At 48.7% G+C, this 20,561-nt stretch overlaps 1 protein-coding gene across 11 annotated transcripts in view; it reads left to right on the top strand.

The window, feature by feature from the left end:
* Positions 1-7,666, top strand: part of Iqsec1 (IQ motif and Sec7 domain ArfGEF 1) — a 337,227-nt gene extending 329,561 nt beyond the window's left edge. For 7 of the 11 annotated variants that reach the window (XM_055617490.1, XM_055617494.1, XM_055617491.1 and 4 more), the window contains 2 exons: positions 3,890-3,939; positions 5,042-7,666. In XM_055617490.1, the coding sequence (XP_055473465.1) occupies positions 3,890-3,939; positions 5,042-5,539 (548 nt within the window). In that variant the 3' untranslated portion in view covers positions 5,540-7,666. The remainder of the gene's footprint in view (positions 1-3,889; positions 3,940-5,041) is intronic. The other 4 variants (XM_055617497.1, XM_055617498.1, XM_055617496.1 and 1 more) reach the window with 3 other exon arrangements.
* The last annotated feature ends 12,895 nt before the right edge of the window (positions 7,667-20,561 follow it).

Genomic DNA, 20,561 nt, shown 5'->3' with positions numbered 1-20,561 from the left:
AGAGCTGGGCTGAGAAGCACCCTCCCAGCTGGTGCATGCAGGGCTGAGGCCTGGCATCCATGGGCAGGCACAGTGCTGGAAAGGGCTGCTCGGGCATGGACCCAATGCTCTTGGATGTCCATGAGCACCCCAGGACAGTAGTAGAATACAGAAGTATCCAAGAGACAGTCTGTGCAAGACAGCCAGGGATGGTGCCCCATTTCCCTACTTCTCCTGGGGTCTTTATTGCTTTCCCCTGTACCAATTGCTCTAAGGCTAAGAGCGTCAGGCTGGTGCTCCCCAAGTGCTCTCTGCTGTTGTGTGTTCTATACTAATGAATGAAATGGAGCAAAGCCTCCTGAGCTGTCTGGGAACCCCCTTTGCCACTCACTGTCCTGGTTTTGCTTTTCGTAGGGCTCCTTTCCTAAGAATTCCAGACCCCTATCTACCCAAAAGCCACTGCCACAGTAGGTGTGGCAGGGTGTGGGGAAACCCTAGCGGAAGCTGTTCTCTGTCAATGGTGTTTCCTCGTTTCTGTGGTTTAATTTTAATTTGCTGCCAGCCATTTGACCTCAGAAGACAGGAACCCCCAAGTCTCCTAGATTTCTTAGAGATAGAGAGTACTGTGAGCTTCTGGAAGCTGCTACCAGTGGCCTCATCCAGCCTTGGATTAGAAGCAGACGCTGCTAGAGCAGCAGCCCCTTAGTTACCACAAGTGTCTAGCCAGTCAGTGTGCATGGAGCAGTGTGACCTGGGCTTATTGTCCCTCAGGAGGCACATGAGCCCCTAAGCCTGCCTCAGCCCTTGAGTGAGATGGGGCCCTCGGAGCCTGCCCAGCACTCCCTCCCAGCCTTCCCACCCAGCTCTGCCTCATACTGCTTTCTCATTTCTTGGGAATTTTTTTTTCTTTTTGAGTTTTATTTTTGTCATTTTTTTTTCCATAGTGAAGATCTGATGCTCACCACCAGCATGAGGGTTTAAGCCAGGGCTTCTCAACCTGAGCACTGGAGACACTTTGGGGCAAATAACTGTCTGCCATTGCACTGTGCCTGGGTTCACTGAGGCCAGCAGCACCTGCCCAGTTGTGACAACCTAATGCATCTCCAGAAATGCTAGGTGTCAGATCACTCCTGGTTGAGAATCACTAGCTTCCCAGTGGCCTTGTTCAACCCAGCCATGTCACTCAACTGCTTGGGCCCTGGGGTGGTTTGAGTCTGTGCAGTTGCCCTGCTGTGACTGAGACCCAGGACAGCAGGCTCAGGGATGGGGTAGAACACCTTCCTTATTGTATCCCTGCAAGGATGGAGATCTTTGATGCAGCTGCTCTCTGAATTGTTACTGGTACTTACTTGGCCAAGGAAAGGATTCCAGGGTCAAAAAACTCAGGGGGATCCCAGGCATCTGAGGCCAGACCAAGACCACGTGTGATGTCCAGTGAAGCAGCAGCTTACCCTGGAAGATGTTGGCAGTGCACCTGGAGGCAGGATGCTTGACCTGGGCAACCGGCCCCCAACAGACAACCAAGTCGGCCTGACTTTCCACAGTTGGCACTGTGCTAAGCCTGAGGTGATGATAGTCAGGTGTGCTATCATGAAGATGCAGGCCTTTGTCATTATTCTGGGTCAGGGTACCCTGAGAGCAGCTGCCTCTGATCTGCAGTAGCCCATCTAACATGGACAAAGCCTGAGCCCGGCAGCAACCTGGGATGGCTCACAGGCAAGCCCATCTATAAGCACCTCACTTTGGGAGATGGAAGGAGACCTCTAGGCCTGTCCTCTTTCCTGAGCCACAAGAACCAGGGCTGTCACAGCAGACACTGAAGTGGCTGTGCCCAGCCTGGCCTCTCCAGCTACTGACAAGTTCCAGGTTCCCACACAGAGACCACCCTGGAATCAATGAGGCTTCTGTATCCTGTACAGGGCAGTCCACCTGTGAGAACTGGTGGCAGATGAAGAGCTGCGTCACCTCCTGCACGTTGTCCAGCAGAGACTGTGGGTAGCATGGGCTCTGGAGTCAGCTGTCTGAAGTTTATGCCATTACTCTGTTATCATTATTGAGCAGGCTCTTCTTGCCCTCAGTTTCCCCAGTTACAATGACAAGTCAATGCATGTGAAGAATTTAGAACTGGTCTGTTGTCCTCAATGAGTGAGGTTTGAGGTCATAATTCGGGAAGGAGAGCTCTTCCTACCTCTGCAATGCAGCTTTGAGGCTCTGAGGACCATATGAGACCCTTTCAGATGAACCATGCAGACCAGAGGGTGAGTCTAGGTACCCAGCATGCCTTTTTCCCATTGGCCCGATGTTTCAAAAGGCTGGTGGGGTGCAGCCGTGAACACACAGCTCCGTGATTGATTATAGAGAGAGCTGAGAAGTAGAAAAGATAAAATTGAAGAAACTACAGCCCACACCCCACCCCTGGGCAGTAAGTACAGCCTCTCTCTGCTCCAGTTCAGGCTGCAGCATATATGACACCTGGTCTTTCCTGGAGAGCCACAAGCTTGAGAGGTGCTTGATATCTTGTTTGAAAAATGACAGCAGAAAGGGCACACTCATCATGCCTGTGTAGTACCACACTTCGTGGCCACCCAAGAGAGCAATCTTGATGCAGGAAATATCCATCTCACAGATGGGAACTGAGGCCAAAAACCTAAGCAGTAGTGAGTGTATCCTTTGCAGCTCAAAGTCTGCTTCTGCCATGTTCCTGGACCTCATTGGGAAGCTTCTCTTGTACCTTCAGATGGGGAAACAACCTTTCTTCTCACCAAAGGAGGGGACCATCTCCCCTGGATGCCCAGCAGCTGATATGGTGACATTCCCTTGACTCAGATTCTCCCATGAATCTGAGGCTTGGGGATGTCACTATTGGTCCTCTCCATGATCATGGCAAAGGCTGAAAGATCCATACTTGTCTCCACCTGATACTTCTGTGCAGTCCAGTCTCCTTTGAGCAGCTTTTCAGGCCCCTGGTGATAGGCCATGGCCACCCGAGAGGCACACAGCAGCCTCTTCATCTTCTAGTGCCCACCAACACTTTTGTAAGTGGAGGCAGCCCGTGCCTTGTCTCAGCCGTGGTGCTTCCCTCTGACACACAGCATGGTGCGCAACTCACAGCTAGTGTTGCACCCACAGAAGCTTACCAGAGATCCAGAAGGGAGTACCATGCCTCTGCACTCTCATACAAGAAGTCAAGGAGCGGCTTCTGAAGAGGCATGAGTGGGCTATTGGAAGACCCCACCTCCCTTTGACATAAACAGCATACATTGATGAGTACCTACTATGTGCTGTGTCCTCAGACACTTTTGAATTTAAAGCGCACTTCAGTATTCTGGGTAGGGGAGCTAGGCTCAGGAGCCAGGGCACTGCACAAACTAAACCGACAGCCCCAGAGGACAAGGGGCCCAAGACTCAGTTTCCCTTTGACCAACTGCTCTGCCCCAGAAGTCAAGGAGAGGAATATATATATATGTGTGTGAGCATGCATGTGGATATGCATATATATATGTGAAATCCACTGGGGATCAGGGGCATTGTGCTGTTGCAGAAGCTGTACCCCCAGACCCTAGCTGAGGCTGGCTGCACTGAGTCAGGTGAGCAGGCAAGAGTTTGAGGTGGTGGCACACACATCCACACCTCAGACACCCCTCCCCCAAAAAACCACAGTTCAGGATAAGCATTACAAAGTTGGACCTAGTTTTAAAAACATCTCCTCCCTTTCGCTGAGCGTTTGTTCACGCCATTGTTTTTAAAACTCCTCACTGCACTGCTGCCAGCCTCCCCACTGAGCCCGTTCTAGCCCCTTTCCTGGCAGACACATGGGCCAGCCCCAGTTCTGGGCAGTGGCAGCGGCAGGCGGCAGTGGCACCAGGCCTGGTGTGCGTGTCTAACCTCTGGTATTGCATGTTCTGGGCAGGGAAGCGAGGGCGTCGCAGCAGTGCGGGATCGCTAGAGAGCAATGTGGAAGTAAGTAGGAAGCACCCGGTCCAGCTGGCCATCCTGTGTCACCCACCCTTGGTTTCTATGTTGTCTTTTTTTGCTCCTCCCTCCCCTTCCTGCAGAGACACAGACTTGGCCCTCCCGCCCTGCCTGCCTCCGCCCTGCATGCAGCTTCTCTGCCTAGAAGCATCCATGCCTCTCAACTGCTTGTTCTGACCCGAGGGTGGGGGAGAGGGAGGGTGTGGATTTTGTGTTCTCATTCCACTTAACCCCTGTTCCCTGTGGTTCCTGAGCATGATGAACGTCCTGGCTTTCAGTTCCTGCCCCGGGCGCAAGCGCCACCCGCCCCTCACTCATCCTCAGCTCTCACTGTTGGATGTGTTAGCCCCACTCACCTGTCCCTTTGCTCCGCCATCCATCGCTTACTTCCTGGAGTTTACTGGCTGTGTGTCTGGGGTCAGGACACAATGGAATCGCTTCGCTAGTTCACAGGAGGAGTTTCTGAGAGAAAGGAAGAGTCAGTGTGGATTTCATGAGCTCTCATTCATCCCTTCTCCCCACCCCCATTGCTCCCTGCTGCCAACACCTTGACTCAACCTGCAGACCTTTTACTCCTCTTGGGTTTGTAAAGGCAGCTGTGAGGAAAGTCCTAGGCCATGCCCTACACCCCCAAGGATAAGGTTATAGGGTTCTACCTGTTTGGTACCATCTTCCCAGACACCTCTGGACCCCCACATGGGCAGAGGTCCCAGGAGAGCTTAAGGCCCAACTCTACAGGAATCTGGTTCATTCCTTTTCCACACTCACTGCCATTCCTTGGCCTCACATGCTCACAACACCCTACCCTACCCTACCCTACCCTACCCTGTCATGTGGGCTAATGGTTCAGTCTGGCAGCAGCACAGCATGAGCAGAAGCATCCTTGTGCTGTTGCACAGAAAGGAAATGCCACCCAATTCCATCAGGACCAGCCCCCAGCTGCCCCCACACAGTGGCTGTGAGGCCGAGCCCGCATCCTTCCCACCCTCGGGCCCAGCAGTCAGTGGGTGACTTCTGATTTTGGAAAACTTGGTCTGGCCTGTGTGCTTTGAGATCTTTTAATTTTGGTTTCTATGAATTTCCTTTTTAGGGCTCCATCATTAGCAGTCCTCACATGCGCCGGAGAGCGACCTCAACACGAGAGTGCCCATCTCGCCCCCCCCAGCCCGTGCCTAACTCCTCCTCTCTCCTGGGTTCTTTGTTTGGGAGCAGGAGAGGGAAGCCCCCTCCCCAGGTCCACCCCCCGTCAGGCCCTCCCCCAGGACCCCCTCATGCCCATCACCCCGGGCCCTCAGAGGGCCCACTACATGGGCACCATGCACAGTACTGCCATGCGCAGCAGAACCCACCCCCCTATCACCACCACCACCACTACCACCCACCCCCCCACCTGCAGCACACCCACCAGTACCACCATGGCCCACATGGCGGGCACCCCCTATATGGGGCCCATGCGCACAGCCACCCGCCTTTGCCCACAACTCACCCTGGTCATGGGCATGCAGTGCATCATCATGGGCAGCCTCCTGCCCCACCGCCCCCCACCAGCAGCAAGGCCAAGCCCAGTGGCATCAGCACAGTTGTGTAGACAGCATAGGCAGCCGCCTCCCACACACCAGGCACATGAGGGCCTACCGGGCACCAGCCTCAGACCAGCCCAAGGCACCACTGTTTCCACTCCTCTGCCCCCACAACCTGGGTAGGCTCATGGGCTTGCCTTCCATGGAGCAGAGCTCCCACTCTGGCGTAGCCCTGGCACCCAGGCCTCCCTTGGCCCAAGGCTGGGCCTCAGCCACCATTGGCCTTGACATGGCACTGACTGAGAAGTGGAACTGCCTCCCACCCTGTCAGCCCTCAGCCCCTCACTCTGTAAACATCTGAAAACCCAACCTAGCAAAGAAAATATGAGATAGAAAAGTCAGACACAACAGAACCAGCCCCCAGACTGGCTGTGTCATTGTTCTGTTATTGGCAGTGGGCAAACTAATAATAAGTAGACCTGATATGGGTGATGAAAATACGTAAGTAAACTTTATATAATATAAATATATAAATATATAAATATATATATACATACTGTATAGGTAGTGTTTATGTGTGGAAGATAAGCATTTCATCCACAAAGCTAGCACTAGAGACCTCCTAAGGACTGCCACTTAAGTGACAGGAAGTCAATCTAGATAAATGTGTGAGTAGACCAAAAACCCTGCTAGAACAAACCCAGATCCTTCCATATTTTCATACGAAGAGACCCCCTCTAGCCTGGCTGAAACCTTACACGCTCATGACTCACTGTGCCAAGTAACACAGCACCTGACTGTCTAATAATACCCCTCTCTGCTCTGTATAGCCCCCTATTTTATTAACAGAGTACTATCCTAAGTAACCAGTATTATAACTGCTGTTATCTCCAGTAAGCAACTAGGCAAAGCGCAGTCACCTGTACCCTAGCACTTGGGCAACCAGTCTAGAGCTGGCTGTCTCAGGACCTCAGCCCCACAGATCCCTAGACACTTTATACTGGCTGCCATAACTTTGAACTCCCATGCTCTACATTCCTTCCCTCTGTACATGGTGAGCCACACTCACCCTCTCCCACAATCCTCCCAGGGCCCACATGGCAGAGGGACCCATCCCCAACACAATGACCACTCATCTTCGTCTACCCAATGCCATAACTCCCTCATCCAGTTCCCAGCCCCAGCAGGCGGGTGGCGTGAGCGCTGGGCGGCCCAGGGCGGTGTGTGTGTCCCGTGTTGTGTTCTGAGTGGCAACAGCGATCACTGTAATTCCATGCAGCCATGTGCTCGTGACCCCTGTGTCATCACTGCGCCTGGCCAATGAGTGCTTGGCCCTGGCCAAGTGAAGCCCCCACTGCCTCTCATGGTCCAGTGAGCTGCCAGGCCCCACATGCCCCAGCTGTGTTCTTGTCGCTTCCGTGTGTGACACCATGCACTCCCCTGGGGCCACATGCTGCCCACGTTCCTGTGCCTGAGTCACCCACGGGCTGTACTTTACAGTTTCAGCCCTTCCAGCCACCGCAGCCTCCAGTGCTGTGCTCCTAAGCCTAGGACCTGAGGACTGCCTGTGGCCTCTGCCTGCGCGGAGGCCCTTTCAGAAAGGAAGGAGCTGCCTCCTGACCGTGGGCTGCGTCTAGGACCTTGTGTGCCAGCGTGGCCTGCCCAACCACAAGAGATCAAAATCCCGGTCTGGCCCATCTTCACCTTGCTGGCCCGCTGGGTTCACCCATTTCCCTCCTCTCATCCCCGTCATGTCGTCATCGTCAAGGTCACGTAACCAGCAGATCTGCAAACTGAGCACTTTGTATCTCTGCAGAGAGCAAATCCTGCAACATGGAGGTCAGGCTTCTGTCTCACAGTGGCCCGGCCTGCCTGTCCCATCCTCTCTCGGCATGGCTCATCTTTCTCTCGTCATCTGCACAAAAAGAGAACTGATAAGCATAGTGTATCTGACTGGGGCCAGCTGGTGAGGAGCTGCCCACTTCATGGTGCCCTGAGTCCCTTGCTTACAATCCATGCACTGTCTATCCTGAGTCGAAGGACACTGTCTGACGAGGAAAGGAAACTATTCTGCATGTCACCTGGCACCAATCGTGTGGGGCTGTGCTCTCTGTATTGTACATTTACAAAATACACCAGTGTTACTGTTGGCAAATAGTTGGAGTGGTAACATTAAATATGCCGGCTTTTTCTCAGCCTCTTCTGAGCCAGTGGTAAGTCAACCGTGAACTTGAGGTTCTGAAAAAAGACATGGCTGTTAAGTGCACCCTCCCACTTTTTGAAGGAACACCACTCAAGAACAAACCTGAAGGAAGGCCCAATTTGTGGGGTGGGGTAGGGTGGGGCCTCCCTCACTCCACAGTCTTCTGCACTCCCCCTGGCTAGCCAGGGCTGTGGCTCCTCCTATCCTACCTTCCAAGTGTCCTGGAGGTAAGCTGAGGATAGTGGGTAGGTTCTACAGACTTCCATGCATACTCATTCTCTCTCTGGGTTTCCAACTGCATGGGTTATTGGGTCAGGATAATGAGACTTTGTATCCTGTTTTGTGTTACAGAGACAGTCTTCAGAGAATGTGACTGGGCCTGTGAGTCACACAGCAGAACTAGCTTGGAAAGCACAAGCTACTAGCATACTGATGTCTCATGTCACCTGGGGCATTGAGGCACTGTGGTCCTTGTCTCAGGAGAGGAGAGACAGGAAGAGGCAGGGCCCCTGAGTATCTAAACTTCCATTTACTACTGTGAGGATGCACATGGGGCCTTCTCTAATGATATGAGTTACTCTGGTCACCTGTGGAACTGGTGACAGGTGGGTACCTCAGGGGAGGCAGGCGGTAATGTCACAAAGGGCTTTCCAGGGACAACAGTGAAGTTGTGGCTTTGTAGTTTTTTTTGTTTTTTTTTTTTTTTAAGTTCCCAAGTGAGTTGTATAGTAATATGAAAATAAAGTTCACCCTAATGTGCCATCAGTGTCCCCAGCCACCTAGTGTGGAGCATGCTGTCTAGCACATTTTAAAGGGTTAAACATCAAGGTTTGCATCTTTGCTTTTCAGAGACCTGAGAGCCACCCTGTTGCTATGTGGTGGGGGAGGGAGCTGACTGACATCTGTACTGTGAGGAAGGCCCAGCCAGGTTATAACACGGGTCCTTGGGGAAGTCCCATAAAGCCTGTGCCTGGCTCAGGGTCTTACTTTTTCTTATCACTTTACTCTGGTCTTCAGGGCTTGGTCTGCAGATGTGACCAGGTTTGTCCTGTCTGGACACAGCTTTCCCGAGGGTGCCACTGAGAGACTGAATGAGGGGCCAGGAGTGCTCAGCAATGCCCATCATGTCCATCTCAGCAAATGCTGGGGCTTGGGGCTGTCACTGAGCTAGAGGGGAAATTGGTAACAGTACCAGCAGGGGCTGAGAGCAACATATGGGGAGAAGGATAAGAAAAACCCAGGGATCTCAGTCCCCAGATATCTAAAAATGGGGCCATGACTCAAGGCAAACTGCCTGTCTTCCATGTTGGCTAATGTGATGTATGAAGCTGACTTGTGTGGGTATCATTTCTTTTCCCAGGCTATCTCCACTGAATACTCCCAGTGAGTGTCCAATTCCATGTGGGACCTTCCCAGAGTACCTTTTGTTGGTCTCCTTCAAAACCACCATACTCATCCACATGGAAATGAGCACCATGGTCTGTGCAGTCTGTCTGTGGCAGGTTGTCCATACTGCTCTAGGCTGGCCATTCCAGTCCTCTCTCAAGTTAGACCTGACCCCTTCAGGCTGCAGCCTGGGGCTCCCCGGAAGGGCTAAGCTATAGTGTGGGCTTTCTGAAGCTGTACTCGCTATTTGCCTCCCTTGAGGACAAGGGCTATGTCTGACTGAAGACCAGCCTAGAGCTGGACTGGACAAACTGCCCCTCAGATGAGCTGATGTTGGGAGATGGGGATGTTGGGGCAACACCACTAGCAGTTGTGCTCAGAATATATCCTTCATTATGCTGTCACCAGACTCAACAGTGTGTCCAGCTCTGCTGCCCCTGACAGTATGAAACCTGGCTAGGGAGACAGACTACCTGGAACAGGCACTTTTTTTTTTTTTTTTTTTTCTACGACCATTTCATTCCTGCAGGCTTCACATGGATTGGTCCAGCCACTCAGCCCCAGAAGTATGGGGTCCTCACCTCTGGCTTCAGCAGCTTTGTGCCTGCACATCCCTTCCTAGAACTCTGCATGGCCCCATGATCCTACAAGCCCTTCCTCTCTGGACTCCTTTGCCAGGCTCCCTGGGATGGCCAGTCTTCCATGGAGCTATGAGATGCCCTTGGAGGCCAATTTAGGCCCATCTCTCCCTGCTCTCCCTAGGCCATATCATGAAGCCTGTAACTCTGAAATGGTGTTCCTTGTCAGCAAGTTCACAGTACATCATGTACTGTGAAGGTCCCTGCCTTCACCTCTAGTTTCATGCCTTTTCTTCCCTCTATTCCTATTAAAGCAATATGACCAGGGCCATAAGGAAGAAAAACTTTTCATTTAAATCTGAAAGAAAGTCTGGCATGATGATGTAAGTTTGTAATCCTGGAAATCAAAATGCTGAGGCAGGAGGAATTCATGTCCAGCCTGGGCTACAGTAGCAAATATCTCAAAAAGGCAAGCCAAGGCCAAGCACAGCAGCCTATGCCTGAAATCTCAGCATCTGGGAGGCCAAGGCAAGAAAATTGCCACAGGTTCAAGGTCAGCCTGGGCAACACAGTAAGTTCCAGGGCTATATAGCAAGATTCGGTCTATAAAATATAAAACCAATCTGAAAGCCAGAGATATCCCACTTAAATCTGAAAGATGGGCTTATTGCAGTTATCATAGATTACCCTCAGAGACACCAGGGAAGATAGTATATTAAAATAGCAGGCAACAGAGGCTCCTTACTTGATGTTCCCCCACAGCCTTTGTGAAGTATCCTGGAGAAAACAACAGGCAACTCCATATGCAGCTTGGCTATGTACAGCTCTTAGGAGAGCAAAAGCCACAGATATCACAGGTTATGGGGAAGACAGTCCCCTGAGGCCAGCAGAGTCAGGTTGAACTCCACAGCACAATACAGTCAGCCAACACACAGACCCTTAAAAGGGCGTTCATTAGGAAGCTGTAAGGATGGAGAGTCAGACCTCCACAAGCAAGTTTTATCATGGGATTTCGCTCACTGCCTGTTTACAAACACCAAAGAAACGTGAACACAAGTAAGCGCAAAAGTCAAATATGTAGGACCTGAATTCAAATCCCCAGCAACCATGTGAAAGCTTGGCATAGGGGCATTCATCTGCCCAGCACTGCAGGGGAAGGGACACAGAGACAAGAGGACCTCTAGAACTCAGGCCAGCTAGCTTGGCCCAATCTGTGAGCTCCATGTTTAATGAGAGACTTTGTCTGAAAGGATAAGATGGAGAACAATTGAGGAAGATCCTAAATGCTGACATCTAGACTCCATACACAGGCACACACCCCCACGTGAATATATTCATACTCCATATACACAAAGAAGCAGAAGGTAACTATAAGACAACCTACCTGTGCTGGATTTTATTATCAAGGTGACACAATGCCACCTAGGAAAGGAAACCTCAGTTGAGGAATTGCCTATGTCATGCCTGTGGCCATGTCTATGAGAGACTGGATTGATTGATGTTTGATATGGGAGAGTCCAGCCCACAGTGTGTAATACCATTTCTAAGCCTATGGTCCCAGGCTGAATAAGAAAGGCAGCTGAGAGGATTCTACCAGGAAGCAACTAAAGAGGCATTCTTCCCTGGTTTCTGCTTTCCGTTCCTTGAGTTCTTTCCTCAGAGATGGGCTATCATTTGGAAGTATAAGCTGAAATAAACTCTTCCCAGAGTTGCTTTTGGCTGCAGTGTTCTATCACAGCAACAGAAAGTGTAAGTAGAGCACTTCCCTTTATGAAGCATTAAGTAAACAAGCAGGGATATGAAAACAGTCCTAAAGCAGAAACACAAGCTCACTGTAAGAAAAACTACAGGAAAAAATACAGTCACCTCAAGAATAGTAAAACTCACTATCACCATGGGAAGGGGTTAAATTGAAAGGATCCAAGAGAGTGAAACTAACGGGAAGAATCTGAGATCAGAGTACAGGCTGAGACATGGGAACATCTAGCGGTCTGTAACTGAAGTCCCTGAAGGAGAGCAATGGGACAGTGAACTAGAACAAAGCCATAAAGCTGAGGGGAAACCACTGTCCTGAGGGGTCATCTCACCAGACTGCAGGAATGGACTAGGATTCTCTCATCAAGAGAAGAAACTATAAAATCATTGACTTTTGAAGATAAAGAAGGTATCAACTGGATCACCAAATAATGAGAGCACATTACTGATGAAGATGGATTGGCATTGTGAGATGAAGAAACAGAGCAAGGGTACTGAGAGCAGCCAGCTCACTGGGATGACTTCCTGTGATGGGTGATTGGGGTGTGAGTTTGACTGGACTGAGAAATACCTACCTATATGACTAGGTGCATTTTTCCTGGGTGGCCTGAGAGGGTTCTCAAGAAGGAACCAACATTTGACCAGGTAACAGTCTGCAGCTGATCTGCCTCACCCTGACAAGGGGGCCATCAATAATCCATGGACATCCTGGATAGAGCAGAGCCCACACAGAGCAGGTGACTGACGGAACTCTGGTCTGGCTTTGGCTAGAGCACACACTTGTTGCCCTCAGATAGACTCCAGATTCTTGCGTCTGGAAATCTCACCTACAGTCTTTGGCTCTGGACCACAGGTCACACCTCAGACTCCCCATGGTCTCGGGCATGTGATTTACAGCTGTTCTGGATCTCCAGTCTGCACATGGCAGACCATGGGATGTCAAAGGCCCCCAGCATCACAAACCAATTCCTTTAATAAATCCCCTGCCACATAGCTCTGCAGGCTCCAGAGACCAGGACACGCTGCAAGACAGTGGAGTGCAATAAATGCCTAGCTTAAAACAACAGCCACGCCACCACATCTGTGTGGAAACATGCTCAGCTTTCATCAAAAGGGAAATACTGTAAGATTGGCTTGTATGTCATCGTTTGCCAAGTAATTCTGATCAAGAGCTCAAACTCATTGATACTGAACAATGAGCACTTGGGATCAGGAGATGTTCAGCCAGGAAAGTACTTTCTGTATAAGCATGAGGACATGAGGTCAGTAGCCACCCCCCAAACCCCCCGCCCCCCAAAAAAGCTAGGCTTGGGCATGTGTGCTGGGGAAGCTGATATTGGTCCCTAGGTGCTCACTGGCCAACAGGCTTGGCTACTTGGTGAGTTCCTGGACAATGGTAGACCTATCTCAAAAACACCTGAGTTTGACCTTTGACCTCTCTACATGCGCATCATGCAACACATACATACACAGTAAGCATGCATTCATTTCTAAGCCATGCACCTGCAGCCTGGTTGGGGTTCAACTGGTTTGGTCAGGAGTCTTGTTTGACCAAAGACCTGTTTGTGCCATGGTCTGAAGGCCAGCTAGCACACTGAGACCTCCATCATGCCTCACCATTTAAAATTCCTTTGGCCACATTGAGAGTGTGGACCCATCCTGGAAGTCCAGGTTGGAGCAATCATCCAGCTTTCCATGAAATAATGATAGATGTAACCAGAATATTCATCATATTCAGTCTGTGCTGGATCCAAGAACCAAACCCAAACCCAACCAGCTCTGCCCCTATTCTTAGGCACACATAAGATGGTCTATAGAAAGGTTTAATAAAAATAAGGATAAGGGTACACACACACACACAGGCAAAGGTGGGGGCAGCGGCAGGAGTTACATCTTGGTGTCTCATGATATAAAAAGCAGTCTCAAAAGTGAGATCCAAAAATCATGTGATTTACAGTGCAACTAAATTCCCAATGAAGCTATGAACACTTAGGTCCATCTAGGTATCCAGCCATACAGGCTCAGTACACAGGGAAGGTGGGTGAAAGACTGACCACATGACCTTTCACAAAGGAAAGGTCAACAGCCGCTAAGGTTGAGATAATACCAACATCCTGTAATCACAAGTTGGTCAAACCAGATCAGCACATCCCTTTCTATTAGAAATGTCATTGCCATTGCCAACTTGTTCAATAAATAGTAAAATGTAGAATCATTTTTTAAAATGGTGCCATCGGGGGCTGGCAAGATGGCTCAGTGGACCAAAGGTGCTTGTTGAAGGAGAGAGCCAGCTCTTGAAAATTTTCTCTGACCTCTGGATGCACACTGTGGCACATGCACATAACACACACACACACACACACACACACACACACACACACTAAATAAGTATAATAAAAAAGAAACATCATCAGCCAAAACCCAGTTCTTTAAAAGTAGAGAAAACAGACAACAGAGTAGTTGAGCAAGTGAGAACACAGAATTACAAGGCAGGCAGGACTGTGCAAGCAGCAGTAATTTTTTTTTTTCAACTGTGATGCTATTTGTAATTACTTCATGCAGACAAATGTGAAAACAATGATGAAGTGGATAACGGGCCCCAAGTAAACAGAAGAGAGTAAAGTTCCATAGACTCCCAAGTCCAGTTTTGTGGGGAATGCTCCCAAACTTTCAAGAACCACATGGTCTCAACACTGCCCAGATTGTTTCTGACCCTAGCAAAGGGGTGCACCAGTGTTTTCTAGGCGTGGTCAAAGTTACTAAAACACACATAAAGCAGCCGTGCTGAACTGCCAGTCAAGTCGCAGTGAACATCAATGAGAACATTACAAACAAACCAAACCATCTTATTTCAGTATTGCAAGAATGGTTTGATATTGGGAATTTTTGGTAAAAGCCATCATTGTTATCAAAATGAAGGGAAAATCATAGTTATCTCCATAAGACAGACAGACAAAGACACACACAGACACACACACACACACACACACACACACACACACGGCTGGAGAGATGGCTTGGCGATAAGAGCACTGGCTGCTCTTCCTAAAGGTTCTGAGTTTGATTTCCAGCAACTACATGGTGGCTCACAACCATCTATAATGCCCTCTTCTGGCGTGCAGGTATACATGTAGGCAGAACACTGTTTACATAATAAATAGTATTTTTTAAAAAGACACATGCACACAAAAAACAAAACCCTTCAACGAAAAGCATAGCCCAGTCCCTAAGATGGTCATAAATAGACACACGACAAACCAATGGTGAAGCCCTTGGTAGAATGGAAACTGCTGTCCATACTCACAGGACAAGGGCAAGAGTGACACTGGCAATGGTTTGAGTGTGTCCCCAGCCCACACACATCTTTTGTCTCATCCATTACTTTTATATGCAAAATACTGATTCTGGACATGGCCCAAATGACTGTGGAACAAAACTGTGCCCTGAAAATCACTGCTCTGGGAGTAAAAGGACAGGAGGGAGGGAGAGGACAGAGGGCCCACTACACTGAGCTTACTTTGTGTTTGATCTTCAACTTTCAGTGGTGGCTAAGGAGCCTTACATCTGTTTTATAGATGATAAACTGAGTCTAAGGTCATGATGTCACCAAATACATAACAGAGCTAACCCGGAGACCTTGGCATGGAGTACACACAAGAGAAGGTGCTCCAGCAGGAGAGCAGGTTCCTGCCAACACCTTAACCTGAGCCATACTAAACTTTCTGCCTGTTCTGCCATGCTTGTGTTTTAGTCAAAACAATTTTTTTCTTCTTTTATTCTGTGAGGGAACCAGTTTTCTTTGAAAAACAAAAACAAAATAGAATATATCCTTCCTTCCTTGAAGGGTATGGGTGATGGGGGTGGAGAAGAGCTGACGGGATGGGGTTGGGTAACGGGGGTAGAGTTCTGAAGCAGTAAGTAGCCAATGCTGGCCGTACCACAAGGGTGGGGGCAGGGTATCCGAACTCAGGAAAAAAGCTATGATCCTAGCACAGACATCTCTGACCAGTCTAGAATCCTCTAGGCCAGGAACATTCTCCCCGTCTCGCTGGACATGGTAATGTGGTTGAACCATTTCCTTCTGAGGGAAGTTTAGAATCACCTTGACCACCCCAAGCAATAGTGAGCACCTCAACACAGATCGGGAAAATTTGGGTGGGACAGGTGTGCATGCATAGACGTACACATACATGTGTGTAGGTGAACAAACACGTACACACATCAACATGTACACACACAGGCACACTCAAACAAAAATAGATTCAAAGGTTTCAGTAATAAAGCCTGACACCTCTGTGCCTTCAAGTTCCACTGTTGTCCTGGCCTAGACCAGCTGGCACTTACAGACAGACTCCAGGGCCATCCTCAGTGGCACAGACAGAGGCCAGCCTCAGGCCTTTGGATAAGGCCAACCAGCCACAGCAGCAAGAAAAGCTCCCCCTACTGGCTTGCCGTGCAAACTCCTCCTCAGTATATCAGTGGGCAACATTTCATTCAGTTCTAGGCTTAAGACAGAGTATATGCTCACTCACAAAACCTCCACCTCGGCAAGAAAACTCCCCCTTTCCCACCAGAGGACTCCTATGCCTGTGGTGAGCCGGTCTGTCCTGTCTTCGGACCTCCATGAGCCTCTGACTGGTAGGTAGTACAGTTATTTACCTTTTTGGGTTGTATGTAAATAAATTCATGGAGGTTTTCTCTCCTCTGGCAGTGTCCACCTGTGAGATCCCTTGCTGTGGAAGTGTGAACACTGACTGGTTTGTGTGTTCAATATTTCACTGCATTTGGGTGTACATGTGTTTATAAAAGCCCACACAGCATAAATCCACAGAGCCCAGAAGCTCAGAGAACTGCAAGCAAAAAAAAAAAAATATGCAAAAGATCATCAGTACAGAACAGCCGGTTTCCCTGAAACCACTTACAGGCAGCATAGTACAAGGAACTGATACAGAACACCGGCGGCTCAACACAAGCCACGAGAAACTGGAGCAGAGCTAAAAGAGAAATATATGTCAGCAGAGAACCCTGACACAGGCCTTCGCAGACATCAAAGGCAAGGCTGCCTGTCCAGGCAGAGCTGTGACCTGAAAATGGAGAGTGACAAGGACCGAAGACAGACAAGTCCACAGTGGGCATAGATGCTGCTGTTATGCAGCTTGTTATACCTTGTTATACCAAGGAAGCCTCTATGTTAAAGGTTCCCCCAGAAGCAAAGCCAACACTTTAAATAAAGATAACACATGAAAATTTTCTGGACATGGATGGGAGATATGGGGGTTGTACAAGGGTGATGGTGGAGGGTGGGGACTGGGGGATCATAGTGGATGGGTGGGGAGATGGTGGTGGTGGATGAAGGAGATAGTGATGGTAGACAGTGCGGGCAATGGGAGTAGATATGGGGGGGAGGTGGATAGTGGAGGTGGAGAGGTGTGAAGTGAGTAAAATGTTGAATGGTATATAGCCAAGGTACCGTCCTCTTAAATGTTTTATGCTATGGACATTGTATTCCCATCAACAAGAAACATAGTAGCAAAGACTTAGAAGCCTTAGGAAGTGCTGAGCTTTCTGCTTATTGAGGGTGTTAGTTCTCAGCTTTCTGCTTCAGCTGCCATTCCTGCTGTGTGCTTCCCCCATCATTGTGGGCTCTAACTATCTGGATCCATAAAACCAAACAAAATCTTTCTTTTGTAAATTGCCTCGGTCATGGTATTTTTATCACAGCAACAGAAGTAACGAGCACAACAAGAAAGAGTGAGCAAAGACCGAATGAGAAGAGTGTTTTATTTCTATCACTGTGATGAGACAGGAAGACCGAAAGCAACGTGGGGGAGGAAAGAGTTGACATTTCAGTTTACAGCCTGTACTCCATCGTCCAGGGAAGTCAGAGCAGTACTCAAGACAGGAATCTAGAGACGAGACCTGATGCAGGAGCCATGGAGGAGCACTGTTTACTATCTTGCTCCTTATGGCCTGCTCAGCCTGCTTTCTTACACCATCCAGGACCACAGGCCAGGGGGCAGGTCCACCTGCAATGATTTGGGATCACACACATCATCAATCAAGATGCACCACAGACCTGCCCACAGGCTAATCAGATGGGGGCATTTTCTCAAGGTTCCCCCTTCCCAAAGGACTTCACCTTGTGTTGAGTTCACACAATAAACGAGACAACACAGTTGACCTGTTGTCAGCTTGACACACAAACACATAACTATTCAACCAGAACCTCTTCTTTACCATATGTTCCCAAGATGGCACATTAACGTTACTATCACAGTATAAAACACTCCAACCTTTAAGTCTCAGTCTTTAAAAATGTGAACACTTTATTCAGTCTCTTAAAAAAATATCCAAAGCTCTCTAAAATATCCAAAATCTCTTTAAAAGTTCAAAGGCTCTCCATAATTTCAAAGTCTCCTAACTGTGGGCTTCTGTAAAATAAGTAAGTAAATAAATAAGCAAACAAATAAATAAGTTATTTACTCTCTTACTCCAAGAGGGAAAAGTCAGGCACCAACACAATCAGATCAAAGCAAAACCAAAGTTCAACAGTGGGAAGCTCAGTGTCAGACTGAGGGACAATCTCTAGGCTCCAAAGGACTTACCTCAGTATACACAACAAAAGCCCAACTCGGCTCCACTCCTCAGTGCTGCTGTCCCTGGTATGGTGCTAGCATCTCAAAATGCACACCTGGCCTTACCTTCATCAGCAACCTCTTCCAGGCTCCCTTCGGTGAGCCTGCCCCTGCCCTATGATGCCAACCCTCCGCCTCTCTCTATCACCCTTCAATTCTGAGGTTGTCATTGCTACTGAGGCTTCACATTCACCAGTGGCCTCTCCCAGCCTCTCCTGGTGCCTCAGCCACTCCCCATGATCCCTCAGGCCTTCAAAACCAGCACCACCTGGGGGATTCTTACGCTGCAGGGTAGCCTTGGCCCCCTCTGAGCCACAGCTTTTGTATGCTGACCCTGAGAAAATACTCCCAGATTTATGATCCACACTGCTGCTGGTCTTTTCTTAACCGCAGCTGATTCTTTAGCCCCAGCTGACGGGGCTAAAGAATTAATTGTTCCAATAAAGCAAAAATTTCACTTAAATTGGCCTCTTGTTAATCACAGTCAATTCTTCAGTCCCAGACCACGAGAACTTCAAACTCTGTTTTTGTTTTATTTTGTTTTTGAGACAGGGTTTCTCTGTGTAACCTTGGCTGTCCTTGGACTCACTTTGCAGACCAGGCTGGCCTCAAATTCACAGAGTTCCACCTGTCTCTGCCTCCACAAATGCTGGGATTACAGGCACTCACTGACTTCAAATTCTTAATTAAAAAAAAAAAAAATCTCATAATAAAGTCTCTGAAAAACTCTCAAACTTCCCTCTGAAACTTCATAAGCCAGCATTCTTTTTTCCAAGCTCCCACAGAATAGCCTGCTGATCTCTCAGCACTCAACAGCTTTTCTAGCCCAAAGTCCAAATGCTTCACAATGCTCCAAAAACCACATAGTCAGGTCTGGCACAGCAGTACCTCATGAGCTGGTACTGTCTTAGTCAGGATTTCTGCTGCTTGTTTACTGGTTTCTCCTGGCTTGCTCAACTTGCTTTCTTATAGTACCTAGGACCACCAGCCAAGGGATGGGTCTCCCTTACAGTGAGCCAGGCCCTCCTACATCAATCATCAATCAAGAAAATGTCCACAAGTCTTGACCATAGGCAATTCTCTCTCTCTCTCTCTCGTGTGTGTGTGTGTGTGTGTGTGTGTGTAGTGTGTGCATGTGTAGTGTGTGTGTGCACCCAAAGAGGCCAGCAGAGGCATCAGACCCCCTGGAGCTAGTCATAGTCATTGTGGGAACGGAACTCAGGTCCTCTGAAAGAGCTGCAAGTGATCTTAACCACTGAGCTGCCCCTCCTGCCCCTTAAACCTTTTGAGTTAATTTTGAATGTAAGAAAAGTTGTTGGATAGTATTAAGTTGCTGTAAACCGTTCGCTCGGGCCTGTGGGACAGAATGTAATGGAGCCATGGTAATGTTATCAAAGCTGAGAGATACCCAGGTCTAAGAGCAGCCATACTGCTGTACTCATACAGGCTGTGTGTTCTCTCCTGGGATCAACACTGTGTTGTCATGGCTCATCCATCTCCTTCAGCCTATAACTGGTTTCCAGGCTTTGTTGTTTGTGGATGTGGTCCTTAGTGAGTCCTGGTTCTTTAACTGAGCCCCAGTGTCTGAGCAATATCGGAAGGAAGCCATGTACAAAACTGGTGAGGATGTGAAGCCACTGGAACTTTCTGCACTGAGGTGAGACTTAGACACTGGCAAATGGCTGGGCATCAGCCATGTCAAAGCATGTGCATGCAACATGATGTTCAACAAGGGGTGTCCACAGACATCGTTCTGCGGCAGTTAATCTGCATCTATACATGTTTACTTCAAGGTGTGCATCTATAACTCCAGCACTCGAGATGCTGAGATGGAAAGATGGAAATCCCAGGCCTAGCTGGGCTATGTAGTGTGTTGCAGGTTATTAATATTTATTATTTATCTTTTAGTTAAGCAGTAGTTATTCCTAAACCAGCTGTATACCCAAATCACCACACAGAGACTGGGGTTTATTTAATTAACCTAGAGCACAATGCTGGGCAATAGTTACTCCATCCTAAACCTCCAAGCCCGTGTAGTTCCCTACCATTCAGATTTCACCCATTATACTTGCTTTTAGTCATACCTTAGGTCCAGTTCATCTCTCCACATGGTTCTAAGACCTCTCTTGTGGATTCTCTGCTCTCCTCAAATCCTTGGCTATAATATCCTCAAAATTTATTATGCCATTCTTTTAATTGGCATAGATAAAATTGGTTTACAGTTTAGTTTCATCCTGAACATTTCATACATTTGTAATTTAGTACTGTATAATGCTTGTGAGAAGTTGTATGTTTGCAGAACAAAAGGACTGGACACTGGAGACGCTGGATCAAACTCGACAAAATTCATCCTTCCAGCATGCTGAGACTCTGACACATCTGTTCCAGCATCCTGCATGCTCTAGCACTCTCCTTGTTCCTGCCTCAACTGCTTCAATTGCTGTTTCTCATCACAGCCTGCTCCCAAGAGAGCTCTAAAGAAAGCTACTAAATCTCAATTGGTCCAGCATTTTAGAGTGATTCAAACAGGACT

Source organism: Psammomys obesus, unplaced genomic scaffold (assembly GCF_907164565.1).
Source record: "Psammomys obesus unplaced genomic scaffold, mPsaObe1.curated_primary_1811, whole genome shotgun sequence".
In the NCBI taxonomy this organism is placed as follows: Eukaryota; Metazoa; Chordata; class Mammalia; order Rodentia; family Muridae; genus Psammomys; species Psammomys obesus.
This window is presented reverse-complemented; position numbering and strand designations above follow the sequence as displayed.